The sequence below is a fragment of the Sinocyclocheilus anshuiensis genome, unplaced genomic scaffold, assembly GCF_001515605.1.
Source record: "Sinocyclocheilus anshuiensis isolate Anshui unplaced genomic scaffold, SAMN03320099.WGS_v1.1 scaffold728, whole genome shotgun sequence".
In the NCBI taxonomy this organism is placed as follows: domain Eukaryota; kingdom Metazoa; phylum Chordata; class Actinopteri; order Cypriniformes; family Cyprinidae; genus Sinocyclocheilus; species Sinocyclocheilus anshuiensis.
This window is the reverse complement of record NW_015555767.1, coordinates 427,711-448,748: the sequence shown is the minus strand read 5'-3', so window position 1 is coordinate 448,748 and position 21,038 is coordinate 427,711. Positions and strand designations below refer to the sequence as shown.

At 36.0% G+C, this 21,038-nt stretch overlaps 1 protein-coding gene and 1 pseudogene across 1 annotated transcript; both read right to left on the bottom strand.

Annotated features, from left to right (window-relative positions):
• Positions 1 to 3,768: 3,768 nt before the first annotated feature.
• LOC107674201 (carboxypeptidase Z-like) lies at positions 3,769 to 13,649 on the bottom strand (annotated as a pseudogene).
• A 4,754-nt stretch (positions 13,650 to 18,403) lies between these two features.
• Positions 18,404 to 20,810, bottom strand: LOC107674203 (G-protein coupled receptor 26-like). Its single transcript, XM_016468105.1, has 3 exons — positions 19,809 to 20,810; positions 19,601 to 19,714; positions 18,404 to 18,845 (listed from the first exon to the last, which is right to left on the bottom strand). The coding sequence occupies exons 1-3, from the start codon at positions 20,477 to 20,479 to the stop codon at positions 18,590 to 18,592; spliced, it is 1,041 nt and encodes a 346-aa protein (XP_016323591.1). The 5' UTR covers positions 20,480 to 20,810; the 3' UTR covers positions 18,404 to 18,589.
• Positions 20,811 to 21,038: the final 228 nt, after the last annotated feature.

The window sequence follows — 21,038 nt, the reverse complement described above, 5'->3', positions numbered from 1 at the left end:
ATATATATATAAAGTTTAAAAAAAAAATTTTTTTAAACTAGACTAAGGTTTATGCACAGGAAAGTTGTGATGGAAAGTGTTAACTATGAAGATCTGTTTAAACTGTGTGCTGTAAGAATGAGCAAAAAGTACATAAAAGCAAGACCTGCCAAAGCAATAAATAGATGTGGAAATATATGTACCAAATCTTGACCAGCATATGGAAAATTTTACCAGCCTGTTCAGATAGTTGCTCTTTTTTGTGATGGCAGTACAGGGGGGTGCCACATGTTCAAATGTCTTTCTTTTGGTCTGATGACAAACTTTAATTCACACGTGAAGTACATATGCCATGTAATTATTCCTGAGGGCATGCTGTCAGACTACTAAGTGTAACTAAAAACCGCTGAAGATGAACTGGCTGCAGGAAAGACATGCAGTAGCTGTAGACTGTAGAACTTGACAAAGCAGTGTGAAAAGGCACTTAACAGAGGCGCCTTTGCTGTTGTATTTTGACCCCTCTCAGATTATTCTTCAGGCTATTGTGTCAAAATTGTTTGCTGCAATAAGAACGGGCAGTGTGATACGCTTCCAGGGCACTTACAGCTGCGAGTTATGATGTTTGCTGAATATAAATTCCATCAGCATGTGTTTGGAGGTTGTGAAGTGATGCAGTCATATTACAGGCCATTAGAGACTTTCTTTACAAAGCCACTGGGACAGACACCTGCTCAGCTGTAAAGAATACTGCTGCAGCTGCGGTGTAATGACATCAGTTGTAGGCTACTTCACGATTGACTTCTTAGTAAAATTACAGTAATAAAATAACTGATGCAATCTGTGTCAACAGTGAAGCCTATATATATATATATATATATATATAATTTACAAAAACCTGCATGTTTATAGGCCTATATATGGATATTAATGTACATGACATAGGATAGGCCTATGTCCAAAAATGTATTACAAATACATAAACATATTTGTATGGGCTAGATACATATGTTAACATTTGAAATTTTTCCAATTTCTAAAAGGTTTCATATCTTTTTACTTCATATAAAAATATATTTTATATATAGAATTTAATATGTAAGGGATAATCAACGGCTGGACATGCGTTAAAGGATTTTAAAGGGGTCATATGATGTTTTTTAAAGATCATTATTTTGTGTATTTGGTGTAACAGAATGGGATCTTATCTATGCACAATCAGCTTGTAACACTCCAAAGAGAAAGGAAAACTTGAAATCGCATCATATGACCCCTTTAAATGCACGATGTGGAGGCAAAGTAGGCTATTTTATTAATAAAAATCACGGGGAAGCGTTGACAACAAGTTTGTGTGTGTGTGTGCAGCGCAATCAGCGATCTCTCTCTCTCTCTCTCTCTGTGTGTGTGTGTGTGTGTGTGTGTGTGCGAGCAGTGATGCGTGTTGGTTAGTGTGCATCAATTAAAGCAGCGCATTAATATAGAACGGTGATTAAACTGACTTGGAACTACCTGTGCAATGCATTAAACGGTTTTACTGCATACCTGCCAGCCAATCAGAATCCAGTATTCAGACAGACCATGGAATAAACGTAAATATATTACATTTGTGTAAACTATGGGTTTGTAGTATTTAGTCTGGTATATCTGGTATTTATTATATTGGATACCTTGTTTTGTAGATATTTGCATCAGCCATTTAATTAAATTAATTAATTAATAATTAATTATAATTTAATTAATTTAATTTAATTTATCATTTAAATTATCATTTTAATTTTTAAGAATTTAAAAATTCTTATCAATAAACCACCACTTTAAAATCCTACTTTTCTAAGTTCTTACTTTTAAACTTGCAATATTTCCAGCGTTTAAGGAAAGCATTTTACAGCAATCAAAATACATTCAACAAACCAAATATCTACTCTGCAGCAGCCTACACTTGTGCTGGCAGCAATTCAACATTATACAGGCTTTGTTGCCATCTAGTGGTTCAAGAAAGACGCATCCTAACTGCATAAAGCATTCAGGCCAAGATTTGCATAACACTACATTTAAAAAAAAAAACCCTTACCTGAATATTACAACAGAAGAAAACGGAATACTACAACAGAAACTTATGAATGACACTTATTTTGTATAGCCTATATTGTATGAAATCTAACCACATCAGTGTTTGTAATGGTGTTCCGTGATTTGCACAATTTAAAACAAATATATTTACACAAAAATTAAAATGTACTCACCACCATCACAACATGATTTTTCATTTTTGGGTGAACTATCCCTTTACATTTTTTATTATCTTATTGCTGCACATTAGGAATTCCAGTTCTAATGTACAGTGAATTAAATGTATTTTAAAAATCTTTAAAAAGTTTTGTTCCATTATTTATCTTGCACACCTGATGTTCAGTCCTTGTTTGAAGGAGAATATGTATGAGCAAAAAAAAACCCCACCTTAATTAAAAAAAGTACACTTACCACTTTAACGACAGCCTTAAAGGTCATGTACTGAACATCCCTAATGTGATAGAAAAAGATGAATATAAAAACGTGCCCTTATAACAGACTGTAAAACCACAGCAACGCTACAATTTACTATTTACTATGCAATGCCATCCATCATGTCTAGCTGCCAAAACTGATCAGGATAAGCTGTTTATAGCTGCAGTTGGGAAATTTGATCTAGTGCTGAATAAAAATAATAGAGAAAACAAGCAAATCTTATTTTTTTCCTTGTATATGTTACTATTATATCAGCCTAATGCACACGAAGTTAGGTATAATTCAGATTTTTTTTAAATGTTTTTGAAAGAAGTCACTTATGCTCATAAAAGCTGTGTTTATTTGATGCACTTTAAAAGAAGTTTTATTTGAATATATTTTAAAAAATAAAATTTAAAATGTATTCTTGTAATGGCAAAGCTGAATTTCGGCATCATTACTCCAGTCTTTAGTGATACTTCCATAATCACTCTAATATGCTGATTTGGTGCTCAAGAAACATTCTTATTATTATCAATGTTAAAAATAGTTTTTGCTGTATAATATTTTTGTTGAAATCATGATTCACTAACATTACAAATGTTCAGGGTAAGATTAAAAAAAGGAGAAATAAATTAATACTTTTATTCAGCAAGGACACATTACAATGACTATCGACAGTGAAGACATTTATAAAGTTACAAAATATTTCAATGTCAAATAAATGCCGTTCTTTTGAACTTTGTTCATCAAAAAATATCATGGTTTTCACAAAAACAATAAGCATCAACATGAAGTTTTCAACATTGATAAAACTAAGAATTCTTATTAGTAATGAGCAACAATTACAATTCATAATAATATTAGAATAATTATTAATTATCATATTGGAGTGATTTCTGAAGGATCATGTGACACTGATGACTGGCGTAATAGCTGCTCAAATTTGGCTTGGCCATCACAGAAATTAATTAAAATGTCAAATTAAAATAGAACACAGTTATATTAAACTGTAATATTATTTCACAGTTTTACTGTTTTACTGTATTTTTTATCAAATAAATGCAGTCTTGGTGAACAGGAGACTTCTTTCAAAATTAAAAAAGAAAAAGTACTCATTCCAGACTTTTGTCCGGTATAGTGTACAGAATGCAACAGCAGTAAAGCCTTCACTATATCCAGTGGTTAGCTGCACATCTTTGCATGTCATAAGGAGATACTGTTACCATCACGTTGACCATCATCAAGTAAAGCTTGGGTGCAAAAAGTTAGTTATCAGGTTGCACTCCAACGGTGTTTGAAGGGTCCCTAGTTCTTCAGGAGCCAGGTAGGTGCAGACATACCTAACTGACTGAAATAAGCCCACCACCAGGGCTTCTCAGTCCTCTCCTACCCATTCTCTCCCAGCTCTCTCCGGCTGTTCTGCTCAAACTGATTAAATGGGTCAAAACGCTCATAGTTGTCCAGCTCGGGATGTTAAAGTAGTCAAGAGAGGGTTCTCGTGGGACCTTCTTTAACACGAAGTCCACCCGTCCCACCTGTATGTTCCTTGGCAGGTTAATACGCTTAGATACTTTAGAGTAGCCGGAGGCAGCTGCAGTCACAATGTGGACACCTGGATTCAACAATCTCCAGTAATCACCATCCTCAGCTATAGAGAGAGACAGAGGCTACAGCAACACTCACATTTGCATTACTCATTTCAGGTTGATGCAAAAAAAAAAATACAAGAGGTTTATAAAAGTGACTTTATTATAAATAGTTACCTGTAGTGATGTCATGTCGCATCCCTCTAACAGATATTGTGGCTCCTTTAATGCCATTTCCATGCTCATCCTTCACAATGCCCTTTATACCTCTGTGGACCTGCAAGTAATTTGACAACCCAGAGTAAAGGAAGGTGCTATTTACCTCATCTGTTACCATATTAGTCTTTTTAAATAATTATTTCTCTCAAATATAGGTAGTAGTGTGTGCATCAGGTGCAATGTTCGTTCAGTTAATTTGTTAGGTCCTGTAAAAAAGAAAAAAAGTTTGAAAAAAGGTGAGGAATGTGATACAAATATGAAAAAATAAGGTCAGTTCTAGGCATAATAACATTTAACCAGCTAAATAAACCCAAGACACCCTGTGTGAATTGGGTGAAAATGTAACTAATAGATATCACCATACTGCCCTAGTTGACTGATAATATTAGGAATGGCAAACATATTTTGTATTACAAGTTTTCTGAAATGATATAATTAAATATGCACTGATTTGCATAAACTTCGCAGAAGTATGAATGCTGGATAAAGCCAGGCTCCAAATTATTGTTTCTTTTTGTAGAATTATATTCCTTTTTATCACTCCATAAATCAGAATATACTGTCAACAGCCAGAAAAAAAAAAATTCACCATGGTTTTAATAAAATGTTGTATAAAATCAGGTGAATAATATATCAACAAACCCCTTTGTAAAAACATTTTGAGACTGTAATTGAACTGTATTGTATTTAAAATCTACAAACAACTAGATGCAGTTTATCAAATAACTGTTGTAATTTATGCTTAGCTCAATTTATGCTTATGATCCAATAGAAACCTGAACTCACAAACTCCATAAAGCTGAGCAGTGCCTCCTTATTCCTGAGCCACTCAGGATAGAGCTCCTCCTCAGAGGGGAATTTATCATAGCCCAACTCCAAAGTGATCTCATAACAGTTACTGTGCAGGTAGTTAAAGTCGGACATCCCTGATACAATAACAGAAATGGGAAATACAAAGTGATATGTATGGACAACAAAAGATCCCAAAATAACCTAAAAGTTTTTTAGGAATGGTTCTCAAGCTGTACAGCCGGGCTAGGTTATACATAACTTAATTAGGCCTCAAACACAGCATGATCACCTAAATGTCTTCCTTGTTGAAGAAATGTGTTTACCTCCAGCAAAACTATACCACTGTGCTCCATTGGTTATCCCTTCTTTATTGGCAAATGAGGCTCCACATCTCTCTGTGTCATTGTTGGACATAGTGGGATGGGCATCTGCATACGTCCTAGCCAACTGCCTAAAAATCTACACACAGCAAATGACTCGCAAAATGAAGTAAGTGCAGGTGCTTCACCTGCAACACAGCTGGGGGAACATTCATTTACTCACTTGTTCATCTGGTGTGGGTAAGTACATCCTTTCTTCTTGGGGGTGTCTAGAGAGGTCAAAGGGTATGAGATGACCAGTTCTCCTCCATGAAGACTGGCAGATATAATAAAAGGATTGGATCGTATCCACTTCATTACAGCATATGTCTCTGGTGCAACTACCTGGGGAAAAAAATGTGTGAGCATGCAATTATGTGTAATAAATGTACAAAAGATTAAGAGTAATGTGGGTTTTCCAGTTTTCCAAAGGTTATTCAGATATTCACATAGAACATGAATCAAGTATATTTTTGTTGTACAGCTGTATTTTTGATAGAAATGGCTGTGCATTCATACTTCTACCTTGTTTATCCAGTAGGACTCAGGGATTGGGATGTGGTCACTACGGAAATGTCTGAAGCAACAGCGGTTGTAGAAGATGGAGGTGAGGTCAGGGAAGTTGCGGTTCAGATCGAGATTCTGTGCATTGGCCCGACCGCTGGTCCACCCATTGTACTCATGACCCTAAATGTTACAAATCTCATCAGTCAAAAACCATGGGCAAATTTTAACAGGGTTTCAAAAAGAGTCACTAAATATTTAAAGGGATAGTTCACCCAAACATGAACAACATGTGGGTGAGTAAATGATGACAGAACCTTCACTTTTGAGTGTACTATCCTTTTATGAACATACAGACTTTTTTTTTTAATCACTTGTAAAACATTTGCTACACATCAAACTAAATTGCTAATTAACAAGTTGAACACTTTGGATGGATCAGAAAGTCAAAATGAAGTCAGAAATTAAGAAAGAATTTCAAAAAGAGGGAAAGTGTTAAAAGACTATACATAGTAAATGAAAATAAATAAAAAGACAGAAAACATCAGAACCAGGCAAAGATATGTCTGTTAGTGTTAAATTAATGGACCAACATGGTTTTATCCTCTTATTTAAGATTCAGTTCATTTTTATGTTAGCCAATCTAACATAATTTGGTGGAATTATTTGTATATGTTATAAATAAATAAGCAATTGTTATTAATTATAAAAATAATAAAATAATTGTATTAATTAAATAAAGTGTCTTACAACTGCTTCCAACACAACACATTATATTTTTAAAAATAACCCGTGGTGATCAGTATAATTTTGAGAAGGTTTAGATTAATCTACTTTTAGTTTTGCAAGCTAATGTTAAAATAATGCTGTGTTATATGACAGAGAAAATGCGGACAATTGTCTATTAGAGTGGTTAGTCAAGGCCTCCCTCTACCAGTTGTCTTTTTAAGTTCATAGCTGAATCACTAGGCAAATTGTACCTTTTTTAAAGGGGTCATATGACGTTGCTAAAAAAGAACATTATTTTGTGTATTTGGTGTAATGAAATGTGTTTATGCGGTTTAAGGTTAAAAAACACATTATTTTCCACATACTGTACATTATTGTTTCTCCTCTATGCCCCACCTTTCTGTAATGCGTCGATTTTTACAAAGCTCATCGGTCTGAAAAGCGAAGTGTGCTGTGATTGGCCAGCGATCTAGTGCATTGTGATTGGCCGAATACCTCAAGCATGTGACGGAAATGTTACGCCCCTTACCATACTGTGATGCCGTGTCCCGGCGTGACGAGACAAAACCAATAAAACCCATTACAAACTAGGCATTTGTTGCATCCAGTGGGGACATAAGTACTGATTATAATGACTTATACTGTCTTTTTACGCATTGTGTTGCATTGCGCCGCGTAAACATAAAACCATGTCTGCATTTGTGATCAGAGAAACGACAAACAACAAGCGCTACTCTACACTGCTCAAAACTCGGGTTTGAATCATCAGTGGCAAATCCTTTAAATATGAAAGCGTACTTAAAGGCTGTGAGTCAGCATTATTTGTCAGAACACCGGCATTGTAGGCTACTCTCCCAAGAAACAGTCCTTGTCCTTCGTAAAATGCGCTGCTCACATCTGAATATTTGGGTTGAACTGTTCTGGAACAGTGTTGTAAATACAAATTAACCACTGATTTCTAGTTGTGTCCTCTTTTGGAAGGCCAAACAAAGTATTTTCGCTTTCACAACGAAACACACAGCATCTCTACGACATGGCGGCGGCGGCAGCAACAATACTACAGCGAGAATCCAAGTTACGCCTTCTTTCTTTGCATAAACATTTGGGAGGTGTTATGCAAATCTTCCCACACAGTGACGTAGACATGTGGGGGCGTGTTTAAACGAGGCGTTTTAGGAGGGCGTGGACGAGTCTTAACTTTTATAAAGAATATCTCTTTGGGTTTGAGACTTTAGTCTTTGCAACTTTAGGGATCTTATCTATTCACGAACAGCTTGTAACACTCCAAAGAGAAAGGTAAACTTGAAATCGCATCATATGACCCCTTTAATCTTGTTTTGTTATGGTTTTGATTTCATAGGCAGTATAAAAACTGTGCCAACATTGAAACACAATTGTTCCACAATAGCAAGGGCTGTGGTTGCCCTGACATGGACTTCCTTCGAGGTCTGACCTGTTCCGGAAGACACTCTCTGGTGCAGGGAGCTTGGTATGGTCAGTCAGCCGACAAACAGACAGGCAGACAGACTCAGACAACAAAATATTTACTTCCTGGTAGATGTTTTCAGGGTCGTTCCTATCGGCTACCTCAGAAGCGGCAATCTCATAGCCGTCCGGATTCATGGAGGGTAGGATATGGATGCGTGTTGTGTTGATGATGGTCTGAATTCGCTCATTGCCCAGCAGATACTCAGAACACAGTTACTGAGCCAGATAAATTAACAGCTGCCGGCCGAGAACCTCGTTTCAATGCATGTTCCCAATTAATTTTATCTCTGGCTCCACTAGCGGGCAGTGAAGAGACAAATGGAAAAAGAAATTCAATCAATGCTGAATTTGGAACAGAATAATAGAATAGCACTCTTACTGTTGTGTATGACAGAAATACCAAGAGAAGTATGCTAGCATGACATTCCAAATTCATCTGGTAAGAAGAGGTTTGACTGGATAAATAGGTATTAAAAAAAAAAAAAAGTTTTTTTTAAAAGTCTTTTATTTTTATATATATATTTTCGAAACATTCTTACCAAGACTGCATCTGATCAAGAACATCTAAAATATTTCTATGATAATATATTTTAACATGTAATTTATTTCTGTGATGACAAAGCTGCATTACTGAATTAGCAGCCATTACTTTCATCTTCAGTGTCACATGGTCCTTTAGAAATCAGTCTAATATTCTGATTTGCTTCTCAAGAAACATTTCCTATTATTATAAATGTTGAAAACAGTAGTGGCGCTTAATATTTTTGTGTAAACATGATACATTGTTTCAGTATTCTTTGATACAACAGAAAGTAAAAAAAACATTTTTTTAAATAAACATTTCTTTGAAATAGAAATAATTTGCAACAATATAAATGTCTTTACTTTCACTTTTGATCAGTTTAATGCATCATTGCTGGATAAAAGTATTAATTTCTTTCATAAAAAATCGTACTGACCCCAAACGTTTTATAACGATAGTGTACCTTATACTCACATAGGTCATGTTGTCCAGGGTTATCAGAGAATTCAATAACCAGTAAGTCTTTTCCTTCCACACTGCGCCCAATGCTATATGTTTGTGAGATATGGGGGCATTTTGCTGCTGTCTTCTTCAGGATGCTGAACATCTGAGAGTTGGTGTGGTAAGTAGGGATGCACCGATACCACTTTTTCCAATAAACCCCTACATCAAATAAAAGCATTATTATTAGTGCTTCAATGTATTTGAGTGCACATTAACTCGAGATTGGTTAAACATTATGTAATGTAGCAGTGTTGCCTTACAGAATAGTTAGCAAAATGTTGTCTACATTTCCTTTGAACAAAATCAGTCCATTAAGGTAAAGTTTGCCCTCTTTCTGATCCTGTTTGACTAGCTTAAATAATTATGACGATATAACCATATTGCCGATGGGATTACGACTGTTTTGTTTGTTTGATAAAAGGGCAGAGTTATTGTATCATTCAGATGTGTCACAAGTTCAGCTCTTCTGTCTGAACCTCTGTAGGACCCTGCGGGTGAGTTTGAGACATCACGTCTCTCCGGACCTGCATTTTTTTGCATGCATACATGGCGTCAGCAAGCTCTATCTGTCTCTATAGCAACCTATCAATTAATAATTACTCAGCCCATCGTTGCTTGCCGTGTTCTGGAAAATGAACAAGTGCAAAAAAAAAGAAATATCAGATAAGCAAACAAGCTGCTCTCTGGGGGTCTAGAACCATCTCATCCTCACCGCTCTGTGGAGACAATTGAAAGGCTAAATGAATAATGAATGGATTTCCAAATGGTCCTCTTTAGGTGCCGCGCTCGTGTGTGCTTTAGTCTTCTCTATTTATAACAAGCAGAGCGGCAGATAAAAGCCATGTTTGTCTCATTCAGTTGTACAAAAGCCTTGCATCCTGTTAGCAGATGGTGTGAATTCGTTCTACCAGCGATTCTACCAGTGCAAATATTAATTTAAGTTTTACACTGTATGTGATTTTGCAGGTCAGACTTAAGCATTTGTGTAGTGATTTGAACTAATTTGACTTGTTACACAAACAAACTGCGTTAAATATCAATTAACGTCATTTTGAATATTTGCAGTAAGCGTTTCTCTAAGCTTCTCAAACACAGTGTTGTCAAACTTGCATAAAAAATGTTTTGTGCATTTGTAGAGTGTGATATTTCTTTTCTAAGTGACGAGACTTTTACCTGCTGTAGGATAAAATTTAGGGATGCACCGATACCACTTTTTCCAGTACTCGCCCGATACCGATACTTTTATTTTTGGTACTTGCCGATACCGAGTACCGATACCAATATTTTTATTGCGTTTGTACATTTTTAAAATATTGGGTACAGAAACCAAAAGAGTATGTATAATGTTAGTTGGTTAACTTCATTTATCAAATAGATACAGTCAAACCAAAATTTATTCAGAAACCTTCAACATTTCTCACATTATCACAGTTTATTTACTATAGTTTAGAAAATGGTAATAAAATAGGACAAGAACTCAGAGTTAAACTGTGTCAGAAAAAAATCAGCTTGATAATGTTAGATAACTTTGATAGAAAGGTATGTAATAGATTACAATCAACCAAAAATTAGACAGCTGTTAGTATGACAGTATTTACACAACTATCAATACTTAAGTGAACTGAAGGATAGTGAAAATACCACCATCAGATATGTTGGCAAAGGCCACTTCCTGCTTTTCTGAGGGGAGAAAATTACGTGAAAATGTTATAGATTTTAAATGTCATATACCCCTTATTCTTAAAAATAATAAAACATCATGAAGTTATGAAAGTCAACCTATTTAATATCTTCACAACTGTCAGGATGACCTGCATTTACGTGATTTTTACGTGACTTTCATTAAACAAATAGTATGTAATAAATAATCATTAAATAATACTTTTAAAGTATTAATTAAGCATTTAAGCCTATTAGTTAATAATTTATCTTAACTCTAGTTTTACTTCGATGTCCTCATAACTCTTACCTCTTAACTCTGACAATGGGTCATAACAGCCCTCCTCATTGCCAACAAAGAATCGGTCGCAGTCCAGAAAGTAAGGCCATGCCATTTGGATGGCCTCAAAGGCATGAATACAGCTCTTTTCACCATCTCACATGAGCTATGGCACGGCTTCATTATTCTGTTGTCTTGACAACGGGGAGCCAACACTGAGCAGCCCAACAGACGGATGTCTGGAGAACACTCTCCGTTCAGCAGCCCATGGATCACACTCAAGAGCAGGTACTTTGCACCCATCTCTAAATCCTGCCGTGAACGATGGCCCACAATGTTGGGGAATGTAGTGTGTCTGTAGGGCACATCCTGACAGTAACCAAGCACCATCTCCACACACACACGACGGGAGAGAAAGAAATTAATTTAGAAAGAATGTCTCACAGTAAGGTCTATCAGTGTTTCAATTTAATATGGAAACTTTAAGAGTCAAAGTTTATATCAATATTTCTATCTGCTCCCAGTTCTTGGACTGGAACATTTTGTGAAATGTCATTTGCAGTGGAATGTTTTAATACTACATTTTGAAGGGAGGGCCTCATGTATCAAGTATATTAAATATTTTAAAGTTTCAAGAAAGAACTGCACAAATGTTGCACCTATTCAGCCTATTAGTAATAAATACAGTACCTCCTTACAATAACAGTATGTGACACTCATAATGAGTATTGCTTGTTTGAAGGAATATTTCAATAGTTCATAGAAAAATTTACCCCAAGATGTAAATGAGTTTGTTGCGTCATAAGAACAGATTTAGAGAAATGTAGCTTTACATCACTTACTCACCAATGGATCCTCTGCAGTGAATGCGTGCCGTCAGAATGAGAGTCCAAACAGCTGATAAAACAGCTTTTTCACTGGAGGAAAAGTTATTATGAATTATGGACTATATATTTTGTCCAGAAGTAACAGTTCAAAATGCCTTAATGATGTACAGTATTTCTTTCTTACAAACATGCAGCTTTTTGCTTCACATTGCTTCACATTGGTGCACTGGAGAATTGTGGATTGTGGATTATTCTGATGCTTTTATCAGCTCTTTGGAGTCTGGACTCATTCTGACAGTTCAGACTCACTGCAGAGAATCCAATGTTGAGCAAGTGATGTAGTGATAAATCTCTCTAAAACTGTTCTAATGAAGAAACAAACTCATGTACATCTTGGCCTGATGGTGAATTTTCATTTTTGAGTGAACTGTTCCTTTAATATATCACATGAATAATTTGGCCTTTTTAAACTAATTATAGACTGTACCTTTGCATATGCTTTCTCAAATCTTTCACTAATTCAGCCTAAGGTCTTCAAGAATATATCATGCCTTTCCCTTTCTACAGTGATGGATAGACAAGTCCCATCTTGTAGTGCTATTTTTTGTACTCTAAATTATGCAACTTTACACTCATATGTAACTTTGGTAGTCAGTAATCTGACCCAGTATGCATGATAGAATAAAATGAAATACTTACGACTCTCTCCTGCAGGTGTTCTACATCTTCCTAAAAAATAAAAAATAAATTATTCACAGAGGATGTTACGTCTGCTGAAGTCTGGTGTCTGAAGGCTAGATGGCAGTAGAGTACACAGTGGAAAGAAAGACGTCGTTCTGCACGAATATTGCATGACAATTTCAAGCCATCACACACTTTGGTGCGTGCATTTGTAATCAAGCAAAACATTATTTGACCTCTGAGCATTGATATTGCCAATCAAACGTTTGTGCACACACACACACACACACTCATTCTTTATTATCACTATTTCCATATTTTATATTAATAGTGTTTTAAACGTATTTTTAAAAGGTTTTTTTTTTTTGCCAATATTTTATACTAACATTTTGATAATAATATTTATAACAAATATTTTTGCTTTTTAGTAGGCTATAGCAACGACCCAATGCCTAGATTACATTTCTGGGCATTCAACCAACCAGCTTCATGAGATTCATCTTGGGATGCTTTTTAAACAGTGTTTGAAAGTGCTGGGAACTTCCTTTTTTTTACTTAATAAAGTAAACCATTTTAAAACACTGATTAAAAACATATATGAATATGATTGTTGCAGTAAGTAATAATAATAAGAATACTAATTTCTAGTTCTAGTCACAGTTTAGGCTATACTGATCGAAATTTTAGTAGCTAATTTAATTGTAAGCATTTTAAAGCATATTTAAAAATGTATTTATGATCAATAGAAACAAATTCAAAAGAGCGTTCAAATTGTAGTAATGTAATGTAGATATATTGTAGGCTAAACGTCTCCTGTTTTCCCCCATATAGAATTGCATGAGTTAACTGTAGCCTACTAAAGTTGGTGCAACACTGAATGAATGTATAACGTTACCTATTGCTGCTTCTTCCGGAGTATCTTCTTGGGACGCTCAAGCATGTCGCCAGTGCGCTTAAAAGTATTAAAAACGTGAGCATTTTGCTGCCCATAAACTGAATGATGTGGCAGTCGCTACGACGTACAAAGTTGATCATCTTCCGAAAAGTCCCGCTACCCCCATCGCTTAAGGGAGAGCCTGCACGAGCAGTCGAGCACCACTGCCAAATGATCAAATTACAGTAAAAAGTTTCTCCCGCGGTAGGCGGCCGCTCTTCTGCTGGGTCTGGAACCCACTGTAATTACAGACCTTTAGGAAAGCCTGACTTCACATTTACCCCCTTTGTGGTAAAGACATATTTCAAAACGCCTTTTTATTTTCTTAATGCGAGTTTCTTGTCATCTTCAAGAATTGAAGTCTACCTATGTGTGGACAGTTCAGCTGCCCGGGCGGTTTTCAGAAAGGCAGGTGTCCACCTGGCTATATAAAGCCCCACTCTTCGCTGTTTAAGACCAAAGTGTAGTACATACATGAGACATTACAGTTTTTTTTTTTCAATTGCTAACAAGCATTTACCAACACTTAAAGTACTTTTTTCTAAACTCTTACAGTTTTTCTCGATTGCTTAAACACATTTCTTGAAATTGTGACTCCTTTTCTCGAAACTCTAAACACAAATCCTTAACTTCTCACCCGATTCCCCATACTTCCTATTTTCTGGTCAAAATGAAGCTCTCCACTCAAAACTATTCAACCTTGCTGAAAAAAAAAACTTTGCCCTCAGACATGACACACAAGCCCTCAGAAACACACACACAACAACATAGTCTTACACACTAATGAGATCAATTCATAACACTGTTGCAAAAACCTTCTTTTGGCAATCAGGTATCATTTTACAGCTCAATGTCTCTTACAGTATACAACATAATTAGAGCACATACATGTTACAGTAAATATAGCAGATACAGTGAAATTCAACAATAAGCTTTACAGTAAGAAAATATTATTTTCATTACACTGCTGTAAAGAGATCTTACAGTACAGTAGATGAAAAGCACTAGAAAGGAAAAGGTCAAATACCAAAGAATTGCATATGAACACAACAGAATATAGAGTCATCTCTTAGTTCTGCAAAAATACAATACATGTAAGAAGTACTTGGCTACAAATCAGTTCAGCAGTTATGAGTTTGAGGGTGTACAACTTGTTCTTCAGTATTTACTTTACATATATATAAAAAGTAAAAGTTCATATCATCCTGAGATTCTGACTGCTGTGTCATCCGTTTTGCTACTTAATGTTCACACATGGATAAATGTGTGCTGTTTGAGTTAATATTGTGATTCTTGAGGTAGTTACATTGTGTGTTTGTGTTTTCTAAATGAGAACATGGTTAAACCTGTGCAAAATGATGCCGTTCTTGTGTAGAGTTTTGCAGAAAACACTGAGCAAATTGGAACGTTTGTGAAAACAGGTGAAATGTGTTAAAAGTTTTGAGAAACGTCTTTGTCTTTGTTTTAGGAACTGTATGAATGGTTTGGAAAATTGTGCCAAACGAATCAGTTATAGTGCGTTAGCAATCAAGAAAAACTGTAACACAGCAACACACCTACATCACACAATTAGCCAAATAGTTCATTTTCTGGCCAAAACCACATTTTGTTAAATAAATACAAACTCTACATTTCAAAATGCTGAATACGTTTTTCTACATTACTAACTCTATCAAAACACAGCAAACCTGATTCAAAATGGAGTCATTCGGTCAAAACATTAGCCCTACTTTTCGATCCAGTAGAAACATATAGTCAATCATAGCACAGTGACTGTCAAAATACTTACAGTTGATGGCTTTACAAAAACTGCATTTCTTGTCATGTTTCAATTCTACCTACACATAGCTTCTCGCTCTGCTGCTGACTGATATATGAATCACGCACATAACAGCGCTTCCGCGAGCGCGATCCCATACATACACATACTGTATGTATATACAGAATTACAGTATTTAAGTAGGCTATTCACGCAAACAAAATCTGTTATGTCTTAAGTGAACATTTGGGGAACTGTTGGGAACATTATATTAGATATGTGCATTACAGTAGGACTCAGGCCCGTAACCAGCTATGAGGTTCAAATGATTCAAAATCGAGTCATTCGGTCAAAACTTTAGCACTACTTTTCTATCCATCAGGAACATATAGTCAATCATAGCACAGTGACTGTCAAAATACTAACAGCTGATGACTTCACAAAAACTGCATTACTTGTCATGTTACAGTTTTACCTGCATATAGACAATATAAAAATCCATTGTTTTTTGTAATTTAGTTACCTTCAACAGAAACCCATTTTACATTTTTAAGTGTTAAATTTGTTCATTCTTGGCAACAGTCTAAAATTCAATGAGTCATTACAGAAAAAAATAGGGTTCCCAATGCAGAAATTCAATTGGAACCTTGATTGAAATTGCTTTAGTGGGTGGGGGTTGGATATGGATGGTGCCCCATGCTAGCTGATGCCAGTGATCAACAAAAATTCCAACACACATGGCCTTTGGTTACTATGCAAGCTTGTTTCTGTCACTGCATAAAAAACGGTAATTGTGACCTTTTTATCTCACAATTTGGACTTCTGTTCTTGGAATTGCGAGTTGGAATTGTCTTGCAATTCAGACTTTATCAGAAGAAAAGAAAAAAAATTGCAAGAAAAAAAGTCAGAATTGTGAGATAAAAAAGTCACAATTACACTTTACCCTTTATATTCCATGGCAGAAATAAGCTTTCATAGGTTCCACATGTGTAAGGGGGAAAACAAACAAACAAACATAAAAATGCACAGTCCAGCACACATTCTTACTCCTCTTCCCTACCTATTCTTCTCCATTTTTCTGATCCAACTACTCTCCCAGGCATTATTTTTTCTCCCTGATATTTTGTTGCAATTCAGACTTTATCAGAAGAAAAGAAAAAAAATTGCAAGAAAAAAAGTCAGAATTGTGAGATAAAAAAGTCACAATTACACTTTACCCTTTATATTCCATGGCAGAAATAAGCTTTCATAGGTTCCACATGACATGTGTAAGGGGGAAAACAAACAAACAAACATAAAAATGCATAGCCCAGCTTACTCCTCTTACTCCTCTCCCTTTTTCTGATCCAACTACTCCTCTCCCTCCTACAACTATTCCTCTCCCTCCCCCAGGCATTATTTTTTCTTTCTCTGATTCTTTGTGTTGTTCTGCATCCACAAAACCAATTCAAAGAGGTCTTTTTTACTCTACTGTATGTTGATGTAATGGAAAGAGCATCAACACCTGATTGTTCCTACAACTGAGACTGGAATCAGCTATTTATAAATATTTCAGTGATCTGTTACTTAAAAAATGCTTATCAGTTGTTACAATATTTTATATAGAGAGATTTTTTTCAGTACTTTTGAGCTGCTGTTGTTGCAAAAGTAGAGGCTTTACACTATATTTAAAGTTTGGAACATTAGGTCTTCATTTCTGTCATGCTGTGTTTAAGCATTTGTAAAAAAGATAAGAAAGATCCATGATTTCGGTATGGGGTAAGCTTGTGTGCAAAGAACATTTTAGCATTTTAGAAACGTGTTAATTGACTGAATATTGTGTGAAAACAACATGAATTGTGTTAATGGTATGGTCACAACAGAATTGTGTGTAGAGTTTTGAAAATGTGACTACAGATTGGACAAAGAGATGTTAGCAATTGGAAAAAACTGTAACACAATATAATATGCAAAAAAAAGCAGTAAGTTATTTGCGTAAGAATCCAATCATTATTCTCTGGAGCTGTTATAAAGCAAAAATAAAAAACATGGAGTAGAATTGGAGAACAAAAGTTGTTACTTTTGTTTTCATTTGAACATATTTTATTGTTTGTTGTTAGTACATATGTTATAGCTCAAAGAGCACAGGGGTCAAAGGACAATGCCTGCATTGTGGATGTAGTATGTCTGGGAATGTACTATTTATACACCTGCACATTTTTTATGATTTTATCTTTATGGAATTCCAAACATACACTGTAAAAACTATTAACTTAATGTGTTGAATTAAATTGTAAGAATGACTGACTCAAGCTGACTGTACTTGACTGCAGTTTGATGAGGTCAACAGATGAAGATAATACTGAATCAAACAGAAACAGAATTTTTAAACTAGGGCTAAATTTCACCTTTCAGCATTACAACACCTTACCAAGACAACACTGGAGTGGCTTTAAGTTTTAATGACCTTGTGGCCCAGCCAAAGGCTGCACTCGGCAGAATAAAGTTCTGAATATTTAATTATTTAATTACATGGGAGATGTAGGTTTGTCTTCATGCTATTTAATGTACTATTATGGTTTGTTTGTGTGTGTGTGTGTGTGTGTGTGTGTGTGCGTGCGTGCGTGCGTGCGTGCGTGCGTGCATGTGTGTGTGTGTGTGTGTGTGGTCCTGGTATTCCTTACATTATGGGGACCAAGTGTCCCCACAAGGATAGTAATATCAGTAATTTTTGACAGCTTAGAAATCATACAGAATTAAGTTTTATGAAAATCTAAAAATGCAGAAACTTTTCTGTGAGGGGTAGGTTTAGGGGTAGGGTTAGTGGAAGTGTCCCCTCACTAAAAATAGCGTTCTGGCGGCACCTAGATAGGACCGAAAGGGCACTTTAGCACTGAATCAACCTAAATCCATTAATTTTCAACAAAACTAAATGTTATGGGTTAAATCAGGTAGAAATAGCTCTTTGTGCAGGTCATCACTTTTTACAATGATAAATACCTATACAAATCTTACTCTTCTACTATAATTTTATTTCAGAATGTACATTATAATACACATTACAATGCTATGTTGTGAATAAAGAGTCATACATTTATAACAGAGTGTGCAAAACTTCATGGTGATCCAGTGATTGGCAAACGTTTTGAACTTTATAAGGTTTTAACAGACAGAAATGACACACTGTACGCCATTATTTCAGAAATTATAGGCAGTTTCGTGTGCCATTTAGCCACTGACTAACCAAACCACTGCTGAGCACATATTTCTGAAGGTGTCAGTTGTCAACCTTTTTCACCTGCTCTAGTGACAGTTATCCTCCATCAGCTTGTTAACCCTTTGTGAGTAGCATTCATTTTCCATGCATGAGGGACTGCTGTGACCAGAAAGCGTGTTCCGTCCCAAAATCCTGTTGCAAACTCCAAAAAGGGTCTTTTTATATTGTTGCCGTAAGAGGGAGTAGACGAAAGGGTCAGAGGCAGCTTTGCTGTACACTAAGCACTTGCTCATGATCCCCCAATAATAGTCGATTTTTACTGAAGGAGACAGTTCAGTCATTCTAGGAGAAAAGAATGATCTATATTATTATAGAAACATTTAATATGGCATTGTATTTAAGAAATAGACGATTCATGGCAATGTTGTAAACAAATTACTATAAATTAATGTTTTCTGGCACGCAGTGTATTAGTCGAATTAATATAGAGATTTAATAATTAAATTACATAATAGGGCTTACTTGCAACAAACTGTAATATTATTATTATTATTTTACAGGGCAATAACAGTGTAAATGTTCAATATCTTTATCGTATTCCTTGCTTTAAGGTATATATGTAAATATACAGAAACTGGCTTTCAAAAATAACCCACTATGAGAAATATTTATTGAAGTAAAAAATGTGACAACTAGCCCCAGTCTACCTGTTATACATATGAACACTTACTACTGCGATTGAATTACCATAATATGTTTCCATAGACACTAAATCATGTCATATGTAAAAATGTTTTATAATTATGTATTATTATCTCTCAGATAAATATTTACTGAAGAAAAAAAAATGTGACAACTGTACTATTGTAGACATAAACACTTATTATTGCCATATCTGTTCTCGCAGGTAGCCTACTATATCATGTCAAAAGTATGTGCAAAATTTTTCGAATATTTATAATTATTATTCTATTACTTGTATTATTTTATGCTCTCCATTCCACTAAAATGAATTGTCATAATGTAATACCGTGTTCTATTATTTGTATTATTTTATGCTCTCCATTCCACTAAAATGAATTGTAATAATGTAATACCGTGTTATGACATAGGGGGCGAAGCACAGTACGAACGACCCGATGAATATGCCGATTTTCTTGGTGGCCCTCTGTCTCCTTTTCCTCTGCTCCAGTAAGCACCGTTGTTTCACACTAAAAAGTTTCAAAGAACAAGTCACGAATACACATGCTTATAATATGTAATGTAAAATACTGTAATGTTTACTATATAATGTTTTACATGTACCTTGGGTGAATGTCGACAAGTAGTAAAAGCGTCTGCACCGTTATAACATCTATCCTCTTACAATGGAAGCGCGCCACTTGTAGCACTTTCAGGTAGGTAAAGCAAAGGATGAAAAGCGAGAGGGCGAAAGTACATGCGTGGAACACCGCGGTGAACACCATGAAGTGAACACGGCTCTCAGCATCTTCTCTCAGGTGCAAGGTGCATGACGCGTACGCGGGACTGTAGTCGACCCAGGACAGCAGAAGACTAGTGAGCGAGAATGCGAGCGAGTGAAGCCAAGCATAGCTGACCATTAGTGCGGCATTCTTGAGTCTCATTTTGCTGGAATAAGTCAAAGGGAAAACCACGGCTATCCAGCGGTCAATGCTGAGAGCTGCCATGCTCAACATTGTGTTGGTAGTCAGGAAAGTATCCATAAAACCCACTGTATAACAAAAGTGGTCGCCAAAAGGCTTTTGGTGTTTTACGACCCCAAGTAGGGTAGAAGGCATGTTGAGAACAGCGATGAAGATGTTGCAGAATGAGAGGTTCATGATGAAGATCCCCGGCACCTGTGAACGAACTTGTGCGCTGCAGGTGAAACATAGTAACACCAGCAAGTTCGCCACGAGTGACACAACTGCAATTACAACGATGAGCGACTCTAGAAATATATCCAACCAGTTCATGTTCCTGTCCAATGTCAATAGCAGCTGATTTGTTGTGAGTTTTTGTCCGTGATCTCTCTTTGGGTCCTCGGTGGCTCATCTATGCTGCTTTCCATTCTGCTTTGGTAAAAATGAACGCCGTTAAGTATCGGTCATGTCGAGGAGTGCTGTCCAGTGTGCTGAAAAGACCTTTAACGGACTTGATTATCATCACATTATCACCTTTAATTGAACTGAATCCCGTCGTCCGCATCTACGGAGTTAAAATCTTAATCTTTGTATGGTTTTAAATTAGGCACCGTAATACAACACGTTCGACAGAAGGTGAAGAGAGAGAGAGCGCAGTCGGTGCGCGTACGTGCTCATGCGTATTCGAATTCTCTGAGCGCTCCCGGCTCACGTGCAGCCAGTTTATTACATGTGACGTTTACTTGACAAATTGCAGTTTGGCCAGTGGGAGAGATTGTCGATGGAAGATATGAGTTCTTTTGAGCCCAAGGAAGTTGCAAAGCTCTGTTCAAAAGTAAACGAATTCATGTTATACAGTTGGGCTCTGTGACAGCTTTAAAAAAGAAAAAGA